Here is a 21684-nt window from a genome sequence, read left to right on the forward strand (position 1 = left end):
GTGTGCTAGTCTGCGAGTTAGTTGAGGCGAAGTGACAGTCCGTCAGTTGATTAGCAAGAGGCGTAAGCCAGCCTTTGACCCAGCCGTGCCAGACCACACTGGTGACTGGACGGGTCAAAGTGGCCCGGCTAAATTGTTTCCAGGGATTATTCTCTCAAGGTAGGAATCGGTTGTGAATGAAACCAGAGAATAAATGCTGAATTGGCGAGATGGACTGGATAGAGTACCCAAGCTCGATCTGAGAACGGCCAGCAGAAGAGAGGAATTTGAGGCATACGGATACCGCGTAAGTCAATGAAAGGAGACAGCGAGGCGTGAAGGAGGGGAGGTGCAAGGCAAGCAAGGATCGGTCAAGGGTTTGGTGTTTCCCCTTCCCGTTTATCCTTCCATTCCGCAGCTGAGGCCCTTTCCAGATGGGACCAACGATGGGACCGGAAGGGAAAGGGCTTGCAACTTGGAAGCTGGCAATGCCAGTAAGGAAGGTAAGCTAATACTCCGTACCTACCTTACGCAGTGGTCAGTATCCGTTCTCTTTTGCCTGTACTGAGTACCTCCCTACCCTCCTACCTTGGACGGTGACAACCGCACCTCACCTCACTCACAGTCTCACACCAAATGGCAAACGCCCAATCAATCAGCACTACCACGGCAAGCATGGCAGGAACGCATCGGAAGCTCTCCGGAAACAACACAACGAGGCCCGAGGCCGGGACTGGGCAGGAATTCCAGCAGCAAGTGCGTGCAGTCGAATGCAGATGCAGCAAATCCCATGCAATGACAGCCAATTCATTACCTAGCTTGTTCTGTTGGTGCCATGGACGGAACTCTGGGTCAATTCCCATTCGAAGCAGGAGCTTCAAGCTATCCGTAAGACGAAGGAAGGGCAATACGAGTGAGAAAGAGGAACACGAAAAAGAAACTTACAACATGGAAGCAATGAATGAGTAAATTTAAAAAAAAAAGTGCCTAGAAAAAAAGATCATCATTGATAGCCCATAGGTACTTCGTAGACTGACAGAACGAACCTAACTCTTGGGTACATTCACACTTGACTCTATTCAGAACTTGCAAGCAACAAGGGTCGATGGGGGGACATTGGATGCTACAATCTTTGATTCGATTCTCCCCCTTCCTTTCTCGCAGTCTCCTCCTTCCGGGTCTTATTAGGTAGGGGGCCCCCATCCGTCAAGATGACTTTGTAACTTTGTGTTTCTCAATATCCCTCACCATCGTTACGTATTTCTTCATCTTACTTTTTTTTCTTACTACCGTGCGGCGTGCCGTCATGCTTTTGGACGTTCCCGTTCCCGTGTTTCCGTTTTTCTTCCCAAGCTTCCCGTCCTCTCGTGTCTTGTTACGGATATCTTTCACAGACACGGTATTCGTACCGCCATCCCAAGAAAGTGCGGTACTATGCAATGCCGGCTCGCTACCTTAGATCAAGGACGAACTGCCCATACAAAACAGATGCCTGGATGACCTCGGTCGTTCCAACTAGCTCCCCCTCGTCCCCCCGTCAGCTGCAGCATTGTCTCGCACCGTCTTAAACAGTCTTGTGTAGAGCATTCCGCTGCGAGGCGTCGCGGGAACACCTCCTTGATGATCGCAGTGGTGGTCGGGTGTTCGCTCCGTGCGCTCTCGAACTGGTCTACCTACTTGTCAAGTTGTCTGCAAAGATAGGCTCTAGCGCCCTTGATCGCAAGAGCTAAGCCAAGGTGTGTGTGGTCTCGGGACTCAGATCCCTCATCCCAACCTGTTCTCCCGCCCCGCTCCGCTTTGCCTGTGACAGAAAGGTAAGAAGGAGATGAGATGCGCTATTCTGGGTCACTGGAACTGGTCCACCGTCCACGGCTGTTGGTCACCACTGGCATGACGGTCAAAGACCATGGGATCTCGAGACTCTGGAAACCACCTGACGGCTTACCGGCACTCTGGCACAGCCTCTTGCTGTCATTTGCATCGACAGTTGATGATGCAAGAATATGTACGGAGTATCACCAACACGAGCATTTCGGATTGTCATGTCACCCCTTGGCTACCTACGCTGATCCACCTATGCTTGGACTGTCTGTCCTGATGAGGTACCTCTATGATCTAGGTAGGTATCTAAGGCGGGAGAGATATACGCAGTATCCGGACTGCGTAGAGAAAGAGAATCCAGACCAACGGTGATCATCCTCCCATCGTCACAAGTTACTGCGGATATCCCTCCACTCTATTCTTCAATGAACACCCCCCCAATCTTTTTTTATTGGAATCGTCACTGGGCCCTCGGCTGTGTCCTTGTCGTTTGTCTCCCGATATTCAAATTGTCTGGATACTTGTTTCTCGCTCACCCAAGTCTGCCCGAGTCCTCTGCATCGCGTGGTTGTTTTTTTTAGAGCATGTATCCGTAGAATCCCATCCATCCCCCCCCCCTCCACATTTAACCTTCTCTTCGCGTTGCATGCGTAGCATCCGGATGTGTTACTTTTTCTTGCCTTCCCCTGGCCGTCGGTTCCTGTTTGGGGGCCCAATTCATCTCCATCCCCCGTTCGCATCCCCTCCATCTTAAGCTCCATCTCCATCTCTCCATGTTCCGTGCTCTCCCTACGGCCCCAAAAAGCCCCTACGAGCAATATCATATGCATGAGTAGCCCCGGCACTAACCAGGGCGCACAGCAGGACCCTTGGCGATTACCTGTTTCCATCCATCAACCGAGTCCAGGCCCTCGTTGACATCCGGCCCAGAAACTGCTGCAGTTGCTGCTGCACCTCACAACTCACAGTTGTCTGGCTTCCGTTTACATCGACTTACACCTCGCATTCCGTGTCGTCCATCTGTCTGGTGTGCCCGTACCTTACCTGCCATACCTTGAGCATCTCACACCCATCCATCCAATCATCCATTCCTTCGTCCACCCACCATTGGGACGCTCACTCCATCTTCGGGACCTACCTTACCTTACCTTTCCACGACGTGCATAAGGTGCCTCGGGTCCATACGACAGGGCAGCCGTCCCGGTCTTCATAGTATTGGATCTCATTATCGCCATTGACAACAACCACGACGCCGGCAGAACACCAGCATCAGCCCCGGCCGCTACTTTGTACTCCACTTCTCACGCAAACCAGCCGGGACAGGTCCCCACATAGACGCGCTGAGGGTGGATTCCAGACTCTCGTTTGTTTCCTCTCCGAGTCTCGCTGCCTCCTTCTCACCTGAACTATCCGGCCACTGCCCACCTCATCTCACTCACAAGTTACAACTGCCCATTGCCCACCGAGGTGCCAGTTGCCAGTGCCAGCACCTCTCGCACTCTCACATACATTCACATCCATATCCATTTTCACGAACCGTTTAGTCCGACAAGCGACAGTCCAGGTCTACTCTACCTTACCAGCCACCCGTTGCCTCGATGCGCTGCGCTGCTGGTCGCTAACAAGCACCACACCGACACACCGTCGATCCACTACTGCCAACCACAACTGCGCTACAGACGCGATACCCTCTGTGCTCTGTCTGGTGGCTGCTGCCATCGTAGGCTTCACATCGCCTATCAACGGAAGAATTGAGCCAGTGACAACTCGGCAGACCAAGCACCAACACGGTACACCTTGCTCGCTCTCTGCCAATCCGATATTACAGATACGTCGAGGTACCTTTTGGGGTAACTTGTAAGTCCCATTCATTACCTACCTTGCCTCGAGTGTCCCCGTCCCACCTCGCCTTACCTCACCGGGCTGCGTTTACTACTACCCAACCTTCCCTTCTCCTTCCATTGCCTTGCCTTACACAAACTACGGAGTCTGAGCCCGACTTTACTACCTCTTTTTCCTACCTCCAAGTCGACCTGGCCTTGATTGAGGCTTGGGTATCCGTACCTTTCGGAGTACTGGGCAGCTCGGCTTCATCCTCCGCTACGGAGTGCACACCTTCCTTACCTTACCTACCTCAAGGTACTGTGGGCAGGTACCTACCTACGTCTGCTGTGGAAGGTACAACCTTCCGTTCACTGCAGCTAGGAAGGTACAGCTGGATGTGGCATTAGGCCTGGATCGCACTTACTACTTTGGGCGATCCGTGCCTGCCTCGACATTGATCTGTGACAGGTGCGCGCTGTACTCTGTACTTGGTACCTGCTTTCAGGCGGTCTCCTGCCATAATCCCTTCCCACCCTTCTTCTTTCCCTCCAATAATCGCCATCGTCACCATCCCAACCTTCCACCACATGTTTTCATTCGCCTTGGTCTTCTAATTCCTCTCGATTTCTCAAATTTCTTCTTCTCCATATCCCATTTCTTTTACGCCCTTCTTGTTTTCTTACGCCCGCCCAGTCCTACATCCTCCTCCCCGGTACTTTCATTTTTACTTACCCTCCTCTTCTCGACCAGAAAACCCGGTTGAGAGCTTCCGTCAACACCTTCTCCAACCTGGCGGAAGAGAGAGAGGGAAGAAAAATCAAAGAGGGTAAATCTTGGTACTAACCCCGGCTCTCGGCAGCTAGGTAGCGTGCCTGCTGTCTCGTCAACACAAATACTTGTACCTAACGGATACCTTTCTCAACGTCACGCTCCGTCTCCGAACCCGAGGCCTCTCGATATTCCTCTTTTTCTTCAACTTTTACGGATATCCACCCAGGTCACAAGCCTTCACTTCCTTGGTTCCCTCCGTCCAAGGTCTCACTTGTGGCGGCGAACCCAAGGCGAAATCCACTCTGTCATCCAGCTTCTACCACCTCACCTCACCCAGGGCCGCGCCTGTCTTGCCTCTCAGATCGTGGCACAGCCTGCCTCTGCTTTGTAGTCAAGCCCACTACTCGACAGAAAAACCCCGCCCCACCAGCCCTCGGCCGCCGAGTATCCTACAAGTCCTTGACTCTTCCTTGACTCGACTACCAGGGACTTCGGAGTGGCTTTTCGCCACTGAGCAAGTCAGCCGACCCCACCACGACTCCAACTGAACAGGGCCCCTCTGTACCGCCCTGTGGTCCTGTGGGTTCGACCTGCAACCCCGGCACCACGAGCCTTTGGGAACGCACGCTTTGCACGACACCCCCCGGTCTCAGCGCTCGAGACCCCTACCTCCCCCCGGTGCCACCTGCATCCAGCGAGACCCAGAACCTTTTAGACGGGCGGGTAATCGCCTGCCAGACCACTCGCGTCTCCAGTCATTGGTGTCTCGCTCCAACATCTTGGTCCCGAAACGAGATCTCGTGTCTCTGGCTGCGTCTCTCTTGTGGACTCCCACTTTCCTTGCGACGTACATATCGAGGTACCGCACCGTACCGGGCCTCCAACTTGCCACGGGAACGACGCCAACTGCGTCCCAGCTACGACGTGCAAGTGGCATATCTGGCAAAGGTATGAAATCATTAACCCTTTTTCCCGGATCATGAATTGTAAGTCTCTATTGTTTCCTTTCCTTCCTTTCTCCTTTCCTTTCTCTTCCTCCCTTTCTCACCCGCGCAGGGGGGTTTACTTTCCCTTGTATTATTATTTCTGACATCTGACTTTCCCTTCCTCTGAATAGTCCACACCATGGCTGGTGTTGAGAAGCCGCCCCTGCCGATGCGGACCGCAAACGAGGCAAGAATGAACGAGGTCTGCCGAGAGAATGACCCTTTCTACTGTTTCCTGCTACAGGGAACATTACTATACTACCCATTGTTGTTGTTGCTGGTTTTCGTCATCTCGGCCGCAACACACAGCATATTGACGACACCGAAAGACGATGTGGACGAAGAACCTCTGGGCCCAGGCGGTAAGCGACTGCCCGTGTCGAAGAAGAAGAAGCGCCGCGATGGAGAGGAACCCAAACGCAAACAATACGGTCCGATACTGTCACAAACCTCCCGATCATGGCTCACCTGGATCTCCGTCGTCGTATTCTTGACGTTCGTCGCCAATGCCGTCGCTCACTTCAGCTACGTTATGGGAGAACTCGAGGGCGTCATTAAGGGACATAAGGAGTCCCAATCCATGACTGTAAGTTATCTCCCATAGTCACTCAAACCCGCAGGCTAATTTGAAACAGGTGTACCTCATTGGATCGCCAAACCTTTACCTATACCTCATCACGACACTCTGCGAATGGAACGAAAGCCCAACGATAGCTCACTTTCTCACCTGGATTCTCTCCCTGATTGGCGAATTGGTCATTTGCATTTGCACTTTGCTCAAGGCCGCGGACCCGAGATTTGCAAGCGACGAAACAACCCAACTCGAGACTAGAACGCTGCATATATCTAAGTGGGATTTGACTGACGTCGTTCTCTACATCATCCGCATCGCACTCACAATGTGTATGCTCAGCATCTACTCGGCTGCTTGGCTCCACACGCCTAAACAGGAGGAAGACAAGACTGAGCAGCAAAACTCGTCTCAAGGCGCCGAGGAAACGACGCCTTTGCTTAACGGTCATCGGACGTCATACAGCAGCCAAAATGGCCGAGATTTGAATGGTCGATCAGTACGAAGCTCTAGGAATGGAAGTACCGTCGGCAACACTAATGGTGCGGCCGAAGGTGGTAACATCACTAAGGACTATAAGGAGCCGGGCTTCTATCGACCTGACAAAGCGCCGCAAACAACATGGTGGGGTTACCTGCGAAGCTACACAATGTTCTTCGACTACCAGTGGCCCAAGAACTCTCTTTACCTGCAGTTCCTCTATGCACTCTGCGTACTCCTCTTGGTGGCACAGCGTGCCATCAACGTGGCTGTACCAATTGTTGTTGGATGGCTCACGAAGAAGTTAACCCTCGCAGAGGCTCCTTGGTTTATGCTAGGCCTGCTCATCTTCCTTCGGGTTTTGCAAGGAGGAGGCATGCTTCTGGACGCGACACGAGCAATCCTATGGGTACCAATCTCGCAAAACTCGTACAGGGCTTTGACGACAGCAGCCTTCGAGCACGTCCATTCTCTCAGCCTGGATTTCCATCTCGGCAAGCGAACCGGCGAGGTTTTGTCCGCCCTCAACAAAGGCGCGTCTATCAACTCCTTTCTCGAGCAAGTGACGTTCTCGGTGGCCCCCATGATTCTCGATCTGCTCTTGGCCGTTGTGTTCTTCTGCTGGTACTTTGACGCGACCTATGGAGCGATCGTGAGCTGCCTAACTTTCTGGTACCTATTCCTTACCATTAGGATGGCACAGACCAGGGCAGACCAGCGAAGGCTCATGTCCAACGCCGACAGAGAAGAAGAGGCCGTCAAAAATGATTCCATTACGAGCTACGAGACGGTCAAATATTTCAACGCCGAGCAGTGGGAGTTTCAACGATACCGCAACGCTATCGAGGCATACCAGGACGCTGAAAAGCAGGTAACGTGGGGCGTCAACAAGATGAACGTCATCCAAGCCTTTGTTTTCATGGCTGGATTCACTGTGGTCATGGTCTTTGGAGCTTATCAGGTCACCCATGGAGGAATGGATGTCGGCAGATTCCTGACCCTCATGACCTTCCTCAACCAGCTGCAGGCACCTCTGAACATATTCGGATCCTTCTACAGGACCATTCAACAATCAATGATCTCGGGCGAGCGTCTTCTGGAGCTGTTCAAAGTCAAGCCCACCGTAGTTGACGACGCCGATGCGAAGCCCTTGCTTGAATGCAACGGCAACATCCGGTGGAACAAGGTAGCGTTCAACTACGACCCAAAGAATAAGGCCCTGAAGGATCTCGACTTCGAGTGCAAGCCTGGTACTACCACGGCGTTTGTCGGCGAATCTGGCGGTGGAAAATCGACTGTCTTCCGCCTCATGTTCCGGTACTACAACACATCCTCTGGAAGCATCGAGATTGACGGCCAAGACGTCAAGAACCTTACTATTGATTCGGTCAGACGTTACATCGGAGTCGTCCCCCAGGATACCACAATGTTCAACGACACCCTGATGTACAATCTCAGATACGCCAACCAGTCAGCCACTGATGAGGAGGTCTTTGAAGCATGCCGGGCTGCCAGCATCCACGACCGGATTATGTCATTCCCAGAGAAGTACAACACAAAGGTCGGAGAGCGTGGTCTCAAGCTCAGTGGTGGCGAGAGACAGCGAGTCGCAATAGCACGGACAATTCTCAAGAACCCCAAGATCATCATGCTGGACGAAGCAACGTCAGCCCTTGACGCCCACACCGAGCAGCAAATTCAAGATCGGCTTGGCCATCTTGGTCAGGGCAGGACACTCTTGGTAATTGCGTAAGTTTCACCTTTTCTGCCTCACAGTTAATTTTGCTTTCTAACATGGTTCGCAGACACCGCTTGTCGACCATTACGCATGCTGATCAAATCATTGTTCTCAACAACGGCACCATCGCTGAGAAGGGCACTCACGAAGAACTTGTCAATGCCAATGGACGTTATGCCTCGATGTGGGAGCGACAAGTGCAGGCAGAACGCGCCGCTGAGAAAGCTCGTGCTGCTAGTAGGAAGGCACAAAAGCTCCTTAGAAAGGCGAATATTGGTGGCCTCAAGAAGCAGACAGATGGACATTCGGATGGATACACTAGCCTTGACTCCTCGACTATCCTTCCAGGCAGTTCAGGGAACAACTCCAAGGCCGGCACTACGGGCGAGGACTCGTCCAGCTCTAGCAGCTCTGATGCCGAGTCGGTCCACAGTGCGCACCACGATTCGGATCACTCTGATCACTCGGATCACTCGCACCATTCGGATCGCTCACATCACTCTGACCGATCGCATCACTCTGATCACTCACATCATTCTGATGACTCGCACCATCCTCGACGACACTGATTCTTCCAGTCAGAATCTCTACAAATGTGACAAAGGCATGAATTTGGCTGCCTATGCTTCATTGCTGGCGAAAGCTGCTTCTCATCAGCCACAACACAACACACCACCACCCATCGTCATCATTTCTCACTAATCCCTAATCTGCGGACCTTCAAATTGTACCGCACATTTCCCTTCACGAACACAAGGCTTGGGCCTTTTATGACTCAGGTTTAACGGATTAACGGCTTAAGATTGCATCAAACCGGCGACTCGGAGTTTGGAGTTCACACATTTCTTTATCCCTTCATCATCAGGATCCCGAAAACACAAAAAAGGACTTTCACGAGTAGAACAAAAACATTGACCCCGAGAAACGGTCTCTCGGTCAGGCTCGGTCGGTTACTCTTCAGGGGGGTGGGGGGTTCTTTTTCTCGATTTCTCGCTATCAGAAACGCTCTTTACGGACACATGGCTGCGACACACCCATCCAGCGTTGACAACACACCATGTGTCCTCACAGCAGCGATAAGCGACTCGTCTCTTCTCTCTGGATTGGACAGGGCATTTTCGGTATCATCAGCATCATTATACAGGAGAGGCGGCTTCTCCACTAATCATGGGTTCCCAGCAACAAGATTTTGCTTTTCGACTACAGATCGCCACCTGCTACCATGGGCAGCGTGTTCGACATTGCATCGCAGATACCAGATTCTTTACATTCGAAGAGGCCTACTTTTTCTCTTTCTTGTCCCAGATCAATTCAGGTGGCCAGAAGGGGTTGGATCTCGGAGGTCGTGGGGTGGATGGAAACGGCCTCGGACAGCGGCGGCGGACCAGCATCATTATCATTGTTCTTCAAATCCCACGCGGACGCAGTGGGTGTAGATGGACGAAGGATCTTCCCTTGATTGTGGAGGCATCATCAGCAAGTCTACTTTGCATTTTTCCTAGTCATAGTATCAAAGACCGGACAGGGTGGATCAGAAAAGAGAGACGGCGGACGGCTGTCCAGGCCAATTCTCTCTTCTTTATTTTTTCTATGGGGGACCGCAGCTATACGACAGCTTCGCAGCAACCCAAAGGTCAAGGTCCATAGACGGTAGCGATCCCCGCGCGCAAGATGGGCTTGCGCCGGGAGCGATCCAATATTGCTCAATGCTCAAAATAGGTTCCAAAAGTCCTGCGTGTCCAACTGTATTCATCTGACGTGAAGCTTACACCGGAAATGGAGCATACAACTGGATTACACCAGTAACTACTACTCTGAAATCGTTGGTGTGGATGTCTAGACTGTATTGGCTATGAAGGAATAAACTTTGGAGATCCCAAAGACTTCCTTCTCCTGTGTAAGACAACATACATGACGACGCGCCTGTCTGCCTCCCTGTCTCCCTTCGCACATGTGTAGCCGAGTCTTGTAGTATACTCATTTGCGATACTTCCTCCTGACCCATCGTTCTACACCTTGTCGCTGAACCTACAACCCTAGATCGGGAAGTGCCTCAGTCTGACAGAGTCATTTCCCGTCTTGTGTTCGTTCCCAGACGTACTAAAGCGGCAGGAAGTCACGAGGGTGGGAGGGAATGAGTGAGATGTGGGCTCAGATATCGCGAGCACAAGGAGCACGAGAGCCCAGTGGGCGTGAGACCGTATTCAGGCGGTGTGGGGAGGGTGCCGACATGTTGCCTGGTTGCGCAGGATGAAGCGCCGTCATCGTCCACAGACGCACATCTGTCTCACTTCATCTGTCTCCGCACTCGCACCCCTCTCGAGACCACCACCACTACGACCACGGACGCCTTGACCTCGGCTCACTGTCGCTAAGCCTCAGAGATGCGGATTGTTTGGAACAATATTACCGGTGCTAGCCGATCAAGCACTAACCGACACCCGAGATCGTATGCCTTCCAATGCCTTGGTGATGATTTCTTGCCAAACACCGGTCTGACAACGATTGCCCCCATTGAGTGTCTCTCTGGGACTTGTCGGCCTGGTAGGTGTTGTGCCCTCGGCGTGTGATGATTGATTGCACGCATCGTGCACACTTCGTAGGAATGTGTCGAAGTCAGTGCGGTAAGGAGGCGCGATCCCAGCACGTGTCGTGATTCAAAAGCTCTGCACCCCACGTTTCGGCAATTGCTGAGCCACCTTTCTTGTTCCAAATCGACGTTCCAAATAAGACTATCGCGACTTCAGGTAGCGATGCATAGGTGCTTGACACGTCCTGGTGCTTGACATGTCCTGGTATTCCCCCTCCGTCTCTTCGCAGCAACTGGGTGTATCCGCCAGTCGTAGCATTATATGCAGGCGAAATGTTCAATGGCAACCGACAATACCTCGGTTGTTTCAGTTTGCATCCTCTGCTTGCTTCGTTCCTTATCGAGGGGTTCTATCATGCGCGGCCGTTGACAAGCCTGGCCTGAGGCGCAATGCCGTTGACTCCGGTAGCGTGGCCGTTGGTCTTCTCGGACAGGGCCTTCTTCTTCTCGGCCTCGTCATCGACATCAGTGACTTCTGCGTCACTGCGATCGTCCTCGGCGATGTCGTAGCGAAGGAATCGATAGGCGATGCGGAAGATGTAGAAGAGCCAGAAAAGATTCAGAGCCTGCAGTGACGATAAAAGTCCAAGAGTGATGTACTGCGACAGTGTACACTTGTATTGTTGAGTGGCCCAGTTCAACTCGAATGGCCCGACAGTGGTGTACTCTGTGAACAGAGACAGAATGATCTTCAAGTTGATGAAGTGGCGCAGGTAAATCCAAACGCACATGAAGAGGAAGAAATAAGGACCGACGATTGGAGAATCGATGTAGTTCAGTACCTTGGATGTCTGTTGAATGACTTAGCACTGCCTGTAGCTCCCCGACCAGCCTCTTCTGGCTTTGTGGCCTCGCATGGAACAGCGTCTACTTACAGCAAGAAAGAAGTCACTGATGTCGTGAGTCGAGTACACTGCCAGTCCCATGTAGGTGAAGTGGAAGCGGTAACTAAGAGCAATCAAAGAAAGACTGACGATGTGATGACCAACCAGCTCCTTGAAGTCTTTCCGGGGTTTCTCCATACCCAACAGCAATACGATTGCTTGTTGAGCCCAGTAGGCAGCCTGGAAAAGATAATAAAACTTGAAGCCGGCCTCGTGTGTCATATGCGGGAAGTCCTCGTACATGCCTCGGGTACTGTAGTACCAGACGGGCGTCTTGCTCATGACGTATAGACCGGCAGGTCCAAGACAGCCAAAATAAATGGCAGTGTACATCTGCTCCATGAAACGAGCTTGCTTGCCACGCGAGCGGATGCCGGCGGCGCGAGCAAGCGGCCGCAAAAGTTCTTGCATGATGAATTCCCGAGTAAAAGTCAAGACAACGGTCCAAAATGACACAAAGGCGATGTCCCATAGGCCCTTGCCATATTGAGCAGGGGCATCAGGATTGACCGGGTCGGATGGTAAGCGGTATGAGAGGAAAATAAAGCGATGAAGCGGGTTCGAGTCGTTTGGCTGAACAACGTAAAGGGCCAGAGTAAGGGCAATGATGAGGGCTGGCACGAGGTACGTATGTTTAGTCATGGCTTGTCGAATTCGAGCGAAGCCGCCACGAGCTCGCCGGCGCTTCGAAGAACGTTTTGTTGGAACAGTCTATAGGAGACAAGGGGTCAGTTGAACGTTGTATATAGGACAGCATCTAGAAAAAAGGCCCGGGGCGACGACTAGCAGAGATGGGATCGAAGGGGGGGGGGGTATTACAGGTATGACGGAGGTGTTGTCTCGGGCTGTTGCAAGTGCAGGGCCTGTATCGCCAGCGCGGATGTCTTGGCCGAGTGCGCTTGACTTTCGTCGTCGTGTTGTTCGTGATGACGAGCTGGGTGCGTGGTCGATGGCAGAATGCAGTTGGTCGACAGAGGTACTGAGGAGAGGGAAGGGTTCGGAGTCGGCCATGGTGACAGAAGGACGCTTCTGACAGCGTCTCGGGTGGTTTAAAGCAGTCGGACGGTGGATTCGGAGGGCAAGACGGCGGGATGAAGTCGCAATGAGGTAAGAGAGGGGAGAAAGACAGCGAGTTTGAGTTTGGGAAGCTGTCGGCGGGTGCGGAGGAGGAAATCCGGGTCAGGTAGTCGTGGGTTGGAAAGGAGCTCCCAGGTTCTGATTTATTAGACGTCGAGAAGGTGGTGGGGGGCCCGCTGTCGATCATGGAAGTTTGGTCAAGGAAAGACAGGGCGAACGTGGTCGGCGGGTCGGTGGAGCTGCTGAAGAACAAGTGCGACGGGGGGGAAACTCGAGGTCGGACTCAAGGTTGTTCCTTGAGGCTTCTGTGTTTCGTCGTGTGAATTCGTCTGACCGAGAGGTCAGTCGTCTGTTTTCCATTTACCACTGCAATGCGGTCAAAGAGCAGGAGCTGGAACAGCGAATGATAAAAGGGCTAGCTGGGTGAGAGCAGATGGGGGTCAGACACTGGTTTTTGTCAGAGCAAAAAAAGTGCAGATGCCGTTGATGATATCAAGCACATGGTAACATGGTAGGGAAGAGGAAGAAACCATCCAAATGATCAAACCGCGAAGATGGCCATGAAGACGGAGGGTAAAAAAAATTAAGATCAAGTAAGGAGAAAGGAGAAAAGAAATTCGCCAAGACCCGTTTAGGAGCCTAGATGGTCGACCAACCAAATGGAGACGGGAGCTACGGACGACAGCCAACGAGCTTACACCAAACTCCAGCAAGCTATACAATTGCAGTAAGGTGCTACAGGTGCCACGGGTGCCTCGAAGGCAAAGCTGCACCTCGTAGCAAATGGTTGCACACACCTGCCTGGAGGCGTCGTTAATCTGCCGGTTCCTGCTTGGGGTACCGGTGCGTGCCCCATCTTACCCGCGGTGGCCCCCTGCTCGGGAATCGGGAGGCCTGAAATGCATGCTGAAGTACGAAGTACCTTATGGGTGGTAAGGGTGGTATGGTACCTTACTTTCGTGCCTCCTTTCTGGGTCACACTATCGGGCATGCATCTGGCGTCCCCACTGCAGGAGAGATGCGACTGTTGGTTCTTGCATCTTGGGTGCTTGGCCACGCCGTTGTTGTGTTACCTGTAACTTCTTGTAACTCAGCTCAATCGCAACCTGATGCAGCCAGCACCACCCCCTTCCCTTCCATTCCCTTCTCTCCCAGCGCCGTGCTGTTGCATCATCTTTCCTCCTTTGCAGTCATGTGCCCGCCCGCCCACGCCTCACAACGTATCCACATTTCCGGCTACAAATGCAGACACAAGAGCGACGTGGACGACATAACCAGGGCTATCCCTCTGGATTGGACAACATGGCATAGCTCAAGAGGACTCTTCCCCGTCTTCACCTAGCCAGGCCATCTGCGAACAGAGATGTCCCCGGCTCGCACCTAGGTTTCACAAAGCTCAAATCCGAGTGCCTTGGAATCTGGCCCAGACAACCAGACAATGCTGAGCTGGCAGCCATGCAAACGAGTCAAGCCAGTGCTGCGATCGAGATCGGATTCAGAATACCATACCCCGTAACCGACAAATTATTATGGCCCAAGTCAACGTCGACGATGACGCTTCAGGGCACAGAGCTGTAGCATGAGCGCGCTTTCCTCGCCAGCGAGTAGCAATAGGCAAGGCTGCATAGCTACAAGCTCTAGCAAGCCTCACCACGAAGCTTCATATTTGTTCATGCCAAAGAGATACCGCAGACGGACGTACGCTAGATTCTTCTGGGCTGCCTTCTCTCGCTAATCAACAAGGTTTACGAAAGGATTCGAATGCTTTACGTGGCGCATGTATCGACTTCCTCCGCCAATCTCGGAGACTTGCGATAATGAGCATCGACCAGGCCAGCCCGCATGCCATTGATCAGTGCGGCTACATCATTGCCAGCATCACGGCCACCTACACTGTTCTTGCCTCGCGTCGAACCACAGCTACCAGGGCCAAAGCAACCGAGCCTACGCATTATCTTTTACAGATTTGGGCCACTTGAACAGAAAATCAATCTTCGAATGTTTGCTTCTCGAGGCAGACTAGATGCAGTCCTCAGAAACGCCATTCCACTCAATATGTCCAGTTAGACACCATATCAGACTTTCAACCCCGCCAAATGGTGCGCCAGGATGCTGGCTCCGCCGACCCTCTCTCACATGCCACACAATGAGGAATGCGTCCCCGCCCCCCGCTACGGAGTATAACTACGGAGTACAGTACGGATACAGCCTACCCTAGGACCTTAACCCGATAGCCTGGTATGCCTTTAGAATTTCGTCACCTCCTATAAGTCAGATAGGGTTCGCTCCAACACGTCTACAGTGCAATCCGCCACCTCAGTCTATCTCAAAGTTTCGCAGTCTCCATAACAGCATCTCAACCCGCAGCAGCTCGCTGCACTGGTACGTAATGGCCAGCGTAGGTAGTACAACACAGCTTTCCTGAAGATCTCGGAGTACGGATGCAGTCGGGACAAAACACTTGCGCGGCCTTCGGAGTCTTGCTGTCGTCCCGCAATCAAGTCCACCCTCCGCCGCTGTCGTCGGGGCCTAATGCAGGTACAACATGGTGCACCTCCAACGCCCTCTTGTACTGTCCATATTCGCCTCTGAGGAGCCACCGTCAAGAACGAAGAAATGCCCTCTGCTATCCGTCGTAGTCGGGATTGTAACGTAACGATGGAGGGCCTCTGGACTCATACTGCTGACGCATCGTAGCCATCAGCCACGATGGGGCAAAACTTGGCGAAGCCCTCTGCGCCCAGCTGTACGTCCTCTGTCATCTTCAGTAATTTGCTAGAGGTTTCTGCGAGAGAGAGAGAGAGAGACACTCCCCTGAGCGCCAAGGTGGAATGCTACTTTCACACCATGGAGACGGTTCCAGTCATTCACTGTCAAACGGCTGCATTCGCAGATATCTTGGCCCCCTCGTTCTCACCCTCGACAAAAGACGTCCCAAATTTTGCCCATGCTCGCCAGCAATGCCCGACGGCATCCAGTATGTCAGGCCGCTCGTCTGCCAAGTCCAGCATTCAGCCCCATGAACTCTCAATCAACCCCCCTTGGAACTTCAAGTGAGAGTTCATCACAGCCTCGTTCGCCGTTGCCAAGTGCCAAGACCCAATACAGTAAAAGATTTACCTGTCATATTGGGAACGGAGAGTTTTCATGGGGGTACTACTGGCCGCACTTTTACTCCCTATCCTTCTCTGCGCCGTTTGCCGGTGGAACGCACCAGCGATCCCCGGTGGACAGTGGTAGTGGCGGTTGTGATACAATACGCTTCTGAAGCTCCCGACTACGCGGCCTTTGTATCACATCTGCCTCGAATAGTATAGCAGATGAATTGTGATCTGAGGCTCGCTCGGCCTTGCCAATTGGCATAGGTTAGGCCACGCATTTGAGAAAGAGAAAGACAGATGCTGCTGCACCTTGGTGAACCGCGAATATGTTCTCAAATGTTGACCATCGTGCAGCCGTTGACGTTGTTCGTGAGTATAGAAAAATTGATTTCGAAGATGACTCTTTGGATACACATGGGTTCAATGTGATGATTCCACAACGGTCATAGAGTTCACGTTGAGCAAGTGTAAACAAGTACTTTGGAAAAGTTTCCATTGAACGTATTGAAACCAGTGCGGCTATCGCTTATTCTGCCTCTCACCACCTCATGTCCATGCACCAAACGGCCCCTGGTACTGGTACTGCGCGCTTGCACCACCTCGCTCACCACAGTTTGACTGCGGCTCGCAGATACCTCTCCCCAACATGAGGCTCCATCTCGTACAGCGCGCGCGGCTCGATCGCCTTCTCCTACTCTGAGAGGGAGGGATCACCTGTTGACCAGGCTGAAAAACACAAAGCCGCAAAAGGCCCGTTTCTATACTCTGCGTCCGCCCTACTGTGGGCTTTCGTTCCGTATTCCCCAGACATGTACATGACACCACAATTGGGCCCCCTCCTCATTATTTGCAAAAGATTTTTGGTTTCCGCTCCCTCGTGAGGGCGTTTCCCCCTTTCCCATATACTCCATCTGCAATATACACTTTGAAATTTTAAACAACCAATCGAGACTCGTGCCAGAGTCGTCCGATCTCCCGTAGTAATGCGCCGTTATGCTTGCTCGCGATGCAAAAGAGTCAGAAAGCCACGGCGCCACGCTTTTGAATAATCGACAAAGAAACTCGTAAACCGCGTAAGCTCATCATCATCAAGGAGTGGGCGGAGCATTTGGAGAATGCGGCTCAAAGTCCTGATGTTGAGTCCTTACTCCAGGCCAGAGAGGTGGTCTGCTGAGCTGAAGGGTGGCAGGCTCTAGGCCTTGACCTGCGGCAGGGGACCGACGAGAGAAATTGCTTTGCGTCCTTCCCAGACCAGCCGCAGCTTGGGGCGAGAGTGCAGAGCCGTCACTGATGGTTCTGCTGAGACCCGGTTGCTCTTGGTCTTCTTGGCCTTGCTCCTCCTCCAGCAGTTGGGCCAGTGCCGCTCCTTGTCTTGGTGGCGCAGGAATAACGGTCACCGGAAGGCTATCTGTCTCGGGAGTTGGTCGCATCTTCTCTCTGATCTTTTCGGCCTGGGTGGCAGCAAAGTCCTCCAAGCGAGCCCGGAGATCCCATCTACCCGCATCATCGTGACCACCGCGCACCTCAGGCTTTGACTCCGTGTGAGCCATCACCTCGGCTGGTGGATCGCGAGCAGTGCGGCGGAAGAGTGGGTTAGCCACCAGAGATCTCCACCCATTGCGGTTCTTTTCCGTCATGTCCTCCTGGGCCTCTGTGTCGATTTCAACGGTCTTGTGCGTTGCTTGTCTGGGCACGGGCGCCGCCATTGAGAGCTCGTCGTCACTCGTTGTCGATTCGCTCCTGGATGATGTCGAGTTACTCCTTGACATGGCAGCTGTGGCGTTTCTTTGGTTGGCAGCTCGGATAACTGCCTCGGGTGTCCGTGAGGTAGTCTCAGACGGCAGCTGATATCTTACAGCGTAGACGGTGCTCGCTGCGCTTGCTGTGTCTGTACGGCTCACTGGCGTGACCGCGGGAGCGGGCCGAGAAGGCCACATGGGCGGACGCAGCAGACCGCCCTTTGATCTCTGGCCGCCTTGGTTGTTTGCCCCCGAGTTGGTGTGGGCGTGATTGGAGCGATATCTGGCGGCAATATGTGTCATGCCTGGCCAAATGTTGCCTCTCTCGGCCGAGGGAGGACCTTGAGCGCCAGAACCACCCTGAGGTCCGTCTTCGCCACCGTCACCGTCCCTACCACCGTTCCTGTTCTTTCTCCTCCTAAGCCATGGGAACTCAGATGCTGAGACCTCCAGCATTTCATCGCCGTCGAAAATCTCGCGTCCTAGGATACCGTCCTTCTTCTCTTCTCTTTCCAATGCCTCAATCCTTTCTACCCATTCCCAAACCACGACACTGGCGCCTGCAGCACCAACCCAGCGAACGTAGTCTCCCCATACAGCGAATTCTGGCTGTGCCATATCCAGTACGAAAAAAACGACTGGTACAAGGATGGCGAAGAGAGATAGGGTAGAAACCAATATCATGTTCTTCATCAAGGGGTGGTAGAAGGCGTATCGCTTCTTCATAAGCGAGTAGTAAATGACCCATGCGGCGTATAACAGGCCGAGGGACAGTTGAAATAGGTAGCTGAGAGCGGGAACAGCGTCCACAAAGCTTCGTGGACGGGCGTTACCGTTGCTCCCGCTGGTGGGATACTGGAAGCTGTTCAAGGCGCTGAAGATGAGGTTCAACGTAATCAGCGCGAACGCAGTCCACTTGATGATAACCTTTTCCCGCTGACGTGGGAAGAGTCGGATGAGAGTTTGGGCTTGTGCAAGCCACAAAAATGTGTCTGAAATAAGGCGAATGACTTTCAGTTCGGTTCCGTCCATAACCTCCGATTGCATCTTTTTGGCGTCTTGAATTGACCACTGGTACTGCTGCTCGGCAACTTTAAACGTGTCGGCGCTTGCTATTGTGAGAGAAATTGCAACGGTGACGGCGGCCACTTTCTGCAGCCATGGTCGACCTCCGATGCTGATTCCATTCGATGTTCCGCCACTCGTAAACCCGCGTCGGCCCAGATATACCACTCCACCGTCGAGGAATGATCGAGGAGTAATGAAAAGCATGATCACAAGCATGTATGCTGTTACTGTCGTCGCGGCGAGGGCGTAGCAGACGGGGAAGATGGAGGCGAAGAAGGGGTCGCGTAGGTCATTGTATTGTACCGCGCCTCCGGTCGTGGTTTCTTCATAGTTGATGCCATTGTTCGCAATAATGATAGGCGCGGCGGTCGCGATTTTCGCGGCTGCTGCCCCGGCGGCGCCCAGAGAGGGCAAGGGGCTCGCGGCTGCGGCGAGATCTACCATGATGGCGGCGCCGACTCGTCGGATGCTTGTCGATGAAGAACAGAGCGGCCAGCCGCAGGCGAGGATCGAAAGAGGCTTCGTCCTATTCGCGAACACTCGCCATCGAATAAGCTTCGCAGTCGTCGGTGTATTCGCAGTGTCGATTGACGTAGGCGTCGAGCTGTTGTCGTCGAGCGACGCGAGTTCCGGGACTCGGTCGGGCGGATGGCGGCGGCGAGAGTCGAGGGTACGAGTCCAGGCGTTCTCAAGTCGCGCACAAAGTCGTTGGAGGGTTGAGCAGTTGGTTCGAAGCAATCGTCAATGTTCCAAGTTCCTCCAGACGAAGACCAAAATAGCCAAAGGTCACAATCGAATTGTTAATAAACCGGGTCGAGATTGAGGTTGTCGGTAGAAAGTGTTCCAAGAAGGCTTGCGTGTGGGGAATGTGGGAGGGATCGCAGGCTGGGCGCCGAGAGATTTTGGGAGGACAAGAGAATACGGGGGAAAGAGAGGGCAAAAGAAGGAGGCCGGGGGGGAAAGGAGAGTGTAAAAGCTACTTCCGGGGGGGCTGCTGAGTCGCCGTAGAGGGGAAGGCGGCGTCCTGTATGGCGTGTACAGTGTTGCGCTTTGTTAGATTGGTGCTGGCCAGATCTGGCTGTTCTTGCTCGTCGGGTGGAGTCGTAGACCGTCTCGAAAGTGTTTTGGAATAGCAAGTCGGGGGGACGCGGATGGATATGGGAGAGAATTGGGGGGGAGCAGCGACTCTCCCAGTGTCATTCTGATTCTCGAGGGGGGTGCCGGGGCGGTAGGTGGTTTTGGTGCGAGGAAGGCGAAGCACACTGGAAGCCGTGTGACTGGGATTATCCACACACCCTCCCCAGCTCTACGTTTCCGCTAACTGTGCTCGATACTATCGGATACGACTCGGACCACGGTGATCGTACGCGGATGTGGTGGCATGAGGAGTGGGGCTTATGTAGCCCTCATCTCAAGTGCACAGTCGTCGTACTGTGAATTCCCGAGTCAGAGGGACCGGCTCTCCCAACAGTTGTCGCGAAGCACTGCGCGATCGTGTAGTGACAGCTTGGCGGACCCGACGAGATTCGGGGCGATCTACAGACACCAAGAGAAGGGTCCTTCGCCGTTTGGCAAGAAGGCGTGTCAAGAAGCTTCCGACTCTGCATGGCATTGCCGGACGCCATTCCGCAATCCATCGTCGATCTGTATGGACGCTGGCTCCAGCTTCGTGGGATTGTCAGAAGGGAGACAAGATACGCAGTATGGAGCACCTGCGGTCAGTATTGAGGCGTGCTCTCCGGCACCAGGATATGGCTGCGAATAATTGATTGACATGCTTCCAAAGAGGCACCAAGTGTGAGATTCAATACCGTCGCATTGAAATTGCAGCGAGAAGGCGTGCAAAGACCCCGCTCATGCCCCTTCTTGGTCAGCTTTGCACTGTGAGCACTCAGGGCGAGCGCTGCCATCGAGATCAGGCTGGAGGGGAAAGTTGGTAGAGAACAAATCAGTTAGTCGGCTGTCATTCACGTCCTACATCGCGTGGTGTGACAGAAGGCTCGTTCAAAAAGCTTCGCTGGTTGTCACGGGTCCTAGCAGTGGAGAGATTCATCGTCGTCTAGTCGATGCTAGTATGTGATTATGTGATTATGGAGGCATCGTCGTACAATAAGGAAGAATCACTCAGCGCACCGCCGTCTCACGGATTGGGCAAGGAGAAAGCGGTGGTGCTCGATATCCAGCGACAATGGGAAAAGAAGACGACTAGGTATTGTTTTGGAGTAGTCCAGCGTGCCAGGTGAGCCAGACAAGTGGACGCCGCCAGTTCCGTCAGCCACCTGCATCGCGTGGGTGTCCCTACCTGCGAAAATAAGTAGTGGATATTATCTAATACAGAAAGAATACGTACTCTGAAGAGTAAGACACTGTACGCCCGGCGCTAGACAACAGCGGGCTGCATCGCCGTGCCCACCGTTGAGGTGAAGAAAGAGCGTGTCCGCGAGTGTGGCCGCAACTTGTTAGGTGCTGGGAACGAGAACGGTGCGGTAGTACGGAGGGTGGCTAAGCCTCTCCGTCTCGAGGGGAGCACCCTGACACGGAGAAGGGCAGCCGCGCTGATCAAGTACAAAAATCAGATGGCCGGCCAGTCGTCTCTTGAGTACTGAGCTCGGAGCGTTTTGTCTTGGCTCATGAAACACGGGAAAAGGGTAAAAGGGTTGACAAAGAATGTGACCCCTCGACTTGTGTTCGACTTACCTTACAGTACTCCCTGTCGATTCATCACTCGTAACTTTTTTCAAGAGCTTTATGGAGAGCTTGAGGGGAAGCGGTGACATCAGCAAATTCAGTCCCATCGTCGCCTATCGTGGCTCTGCCAACTCTAATTAAAATAGAGGTGCGAGCTTGTGATCGCTGTCGATTTAATACGGAGACGGGAGGAATTGAACAGACGGACAGTGTGTGCTACCAAGACGGAGAGGAGAACGGAAGGAGCCCCAGTGCTGACTCTTGAGTGGTATTGCTGACCTGGCTCGCTTCGGCGGCCATTGAGCTGGATGAGGAAATGATGAAAGGCCAGCGTTGCGGAAGGATCCCACACTGTGCCAGGGGTCCC

General features: G+C 53.2%; 4 protein-coding genes across 4 annotated transcripts; 2 read left to right on the top strand and 2 right to left on the bottom strand.

Annotated features, from left to right (window-relative positions):
- Nucleotides 1–5520: 5520 nt before the first annotated feature.
- BDZ83DRAFT_564919 (ABC transporter) lies at nucleotides 5521–8739 on the top strand (the record flags this gene model as incomplete). The annotated part of the gene is made up of 3 exons (XM_060503694.1): nucleotides 5521–5967; nucleotides 6017–8181; nucleotides 8238–8739. The coding sequence occupies 3 exons, from the start codon at nucleotides 5521–5523 to the stop codon at nucleotides 8737–8739; spliced, it is 3114 nt and encodes a 1037-aa protein (XP_060371444.1).
- A 2374-nt stretch (nucleotides 8740–11113) lies between these two features.
- On the bottom strand, nucleotides 11114–12655 carry BDZ83DRAFT_646346 (TLC domain-containing protein; the record flags this gene model as incomplete). Its single annotated transcript, XM_060509955.1, has 3 exons — nucleotides 11114–11551; nucleotides 11636–12355; nucleotides 12464–12655. 3 exons carry the CDS (start codon nucleotides 12653–12655, stop codon nucleotides 11114–11116), a joined length of 1350 nt encoding a protein of 449 aa, XP_060371445.1.
- A 991-nt stretch (nucleotides 12656–13646) lies between these two features.
- Nucleotides 13647–14063, top strand: BDZ83DRAFT_646347 (uncharacterized protein; the record flags this gene model as incomplete). The annotated part of the gene is made up of 1 exon (XM_060509956.1): nucleotides 13647–14063. One exon carries the CDS (start codon nucleotides 13647–13649, stop codon nucleotides 14061–14063), a length of 417 nt encoding a protein of 138 aa, XP_060371446.1.
- A 2859-nt stretch (nucleotides 14064–16922) lies between these two features.
- BDZ83DRAFT_562193 (PalH/RIM21-domain-containing protein) lies at nucleotides 16923–19049 on the bottom strand (the record flags this gene model as incomplete). Its single annotated transcript, XM_060503574.1, has 2 exons — nucleotides 16923–17083; nucleotides 17129–19049. Coding segments are annotated over 2 exons (2082 nt in total), but the record flags the coding sequence as incomplete, so codon positions are not given.
- Nucleotides 19050–21684: the final 2635 nt, after the last annotated feature.

The sequence above is a fragment of the Colletotrichum acutatum genome, assembly GCF_030867785.1.
Source record: "Colletotrichum acutatum strain CBS 112980 chromosome Unknown BDZ83scaffold_3, whole genome shotgun sequence".
In the NCBI taxonomy this organism is placed as follows: Eukaryota; Fungi; Ascomycota; class Sordariomycetes; order Glomerellales; family Glomerellaceae; genus Colletotrichum; species Colletotrichum acutatum.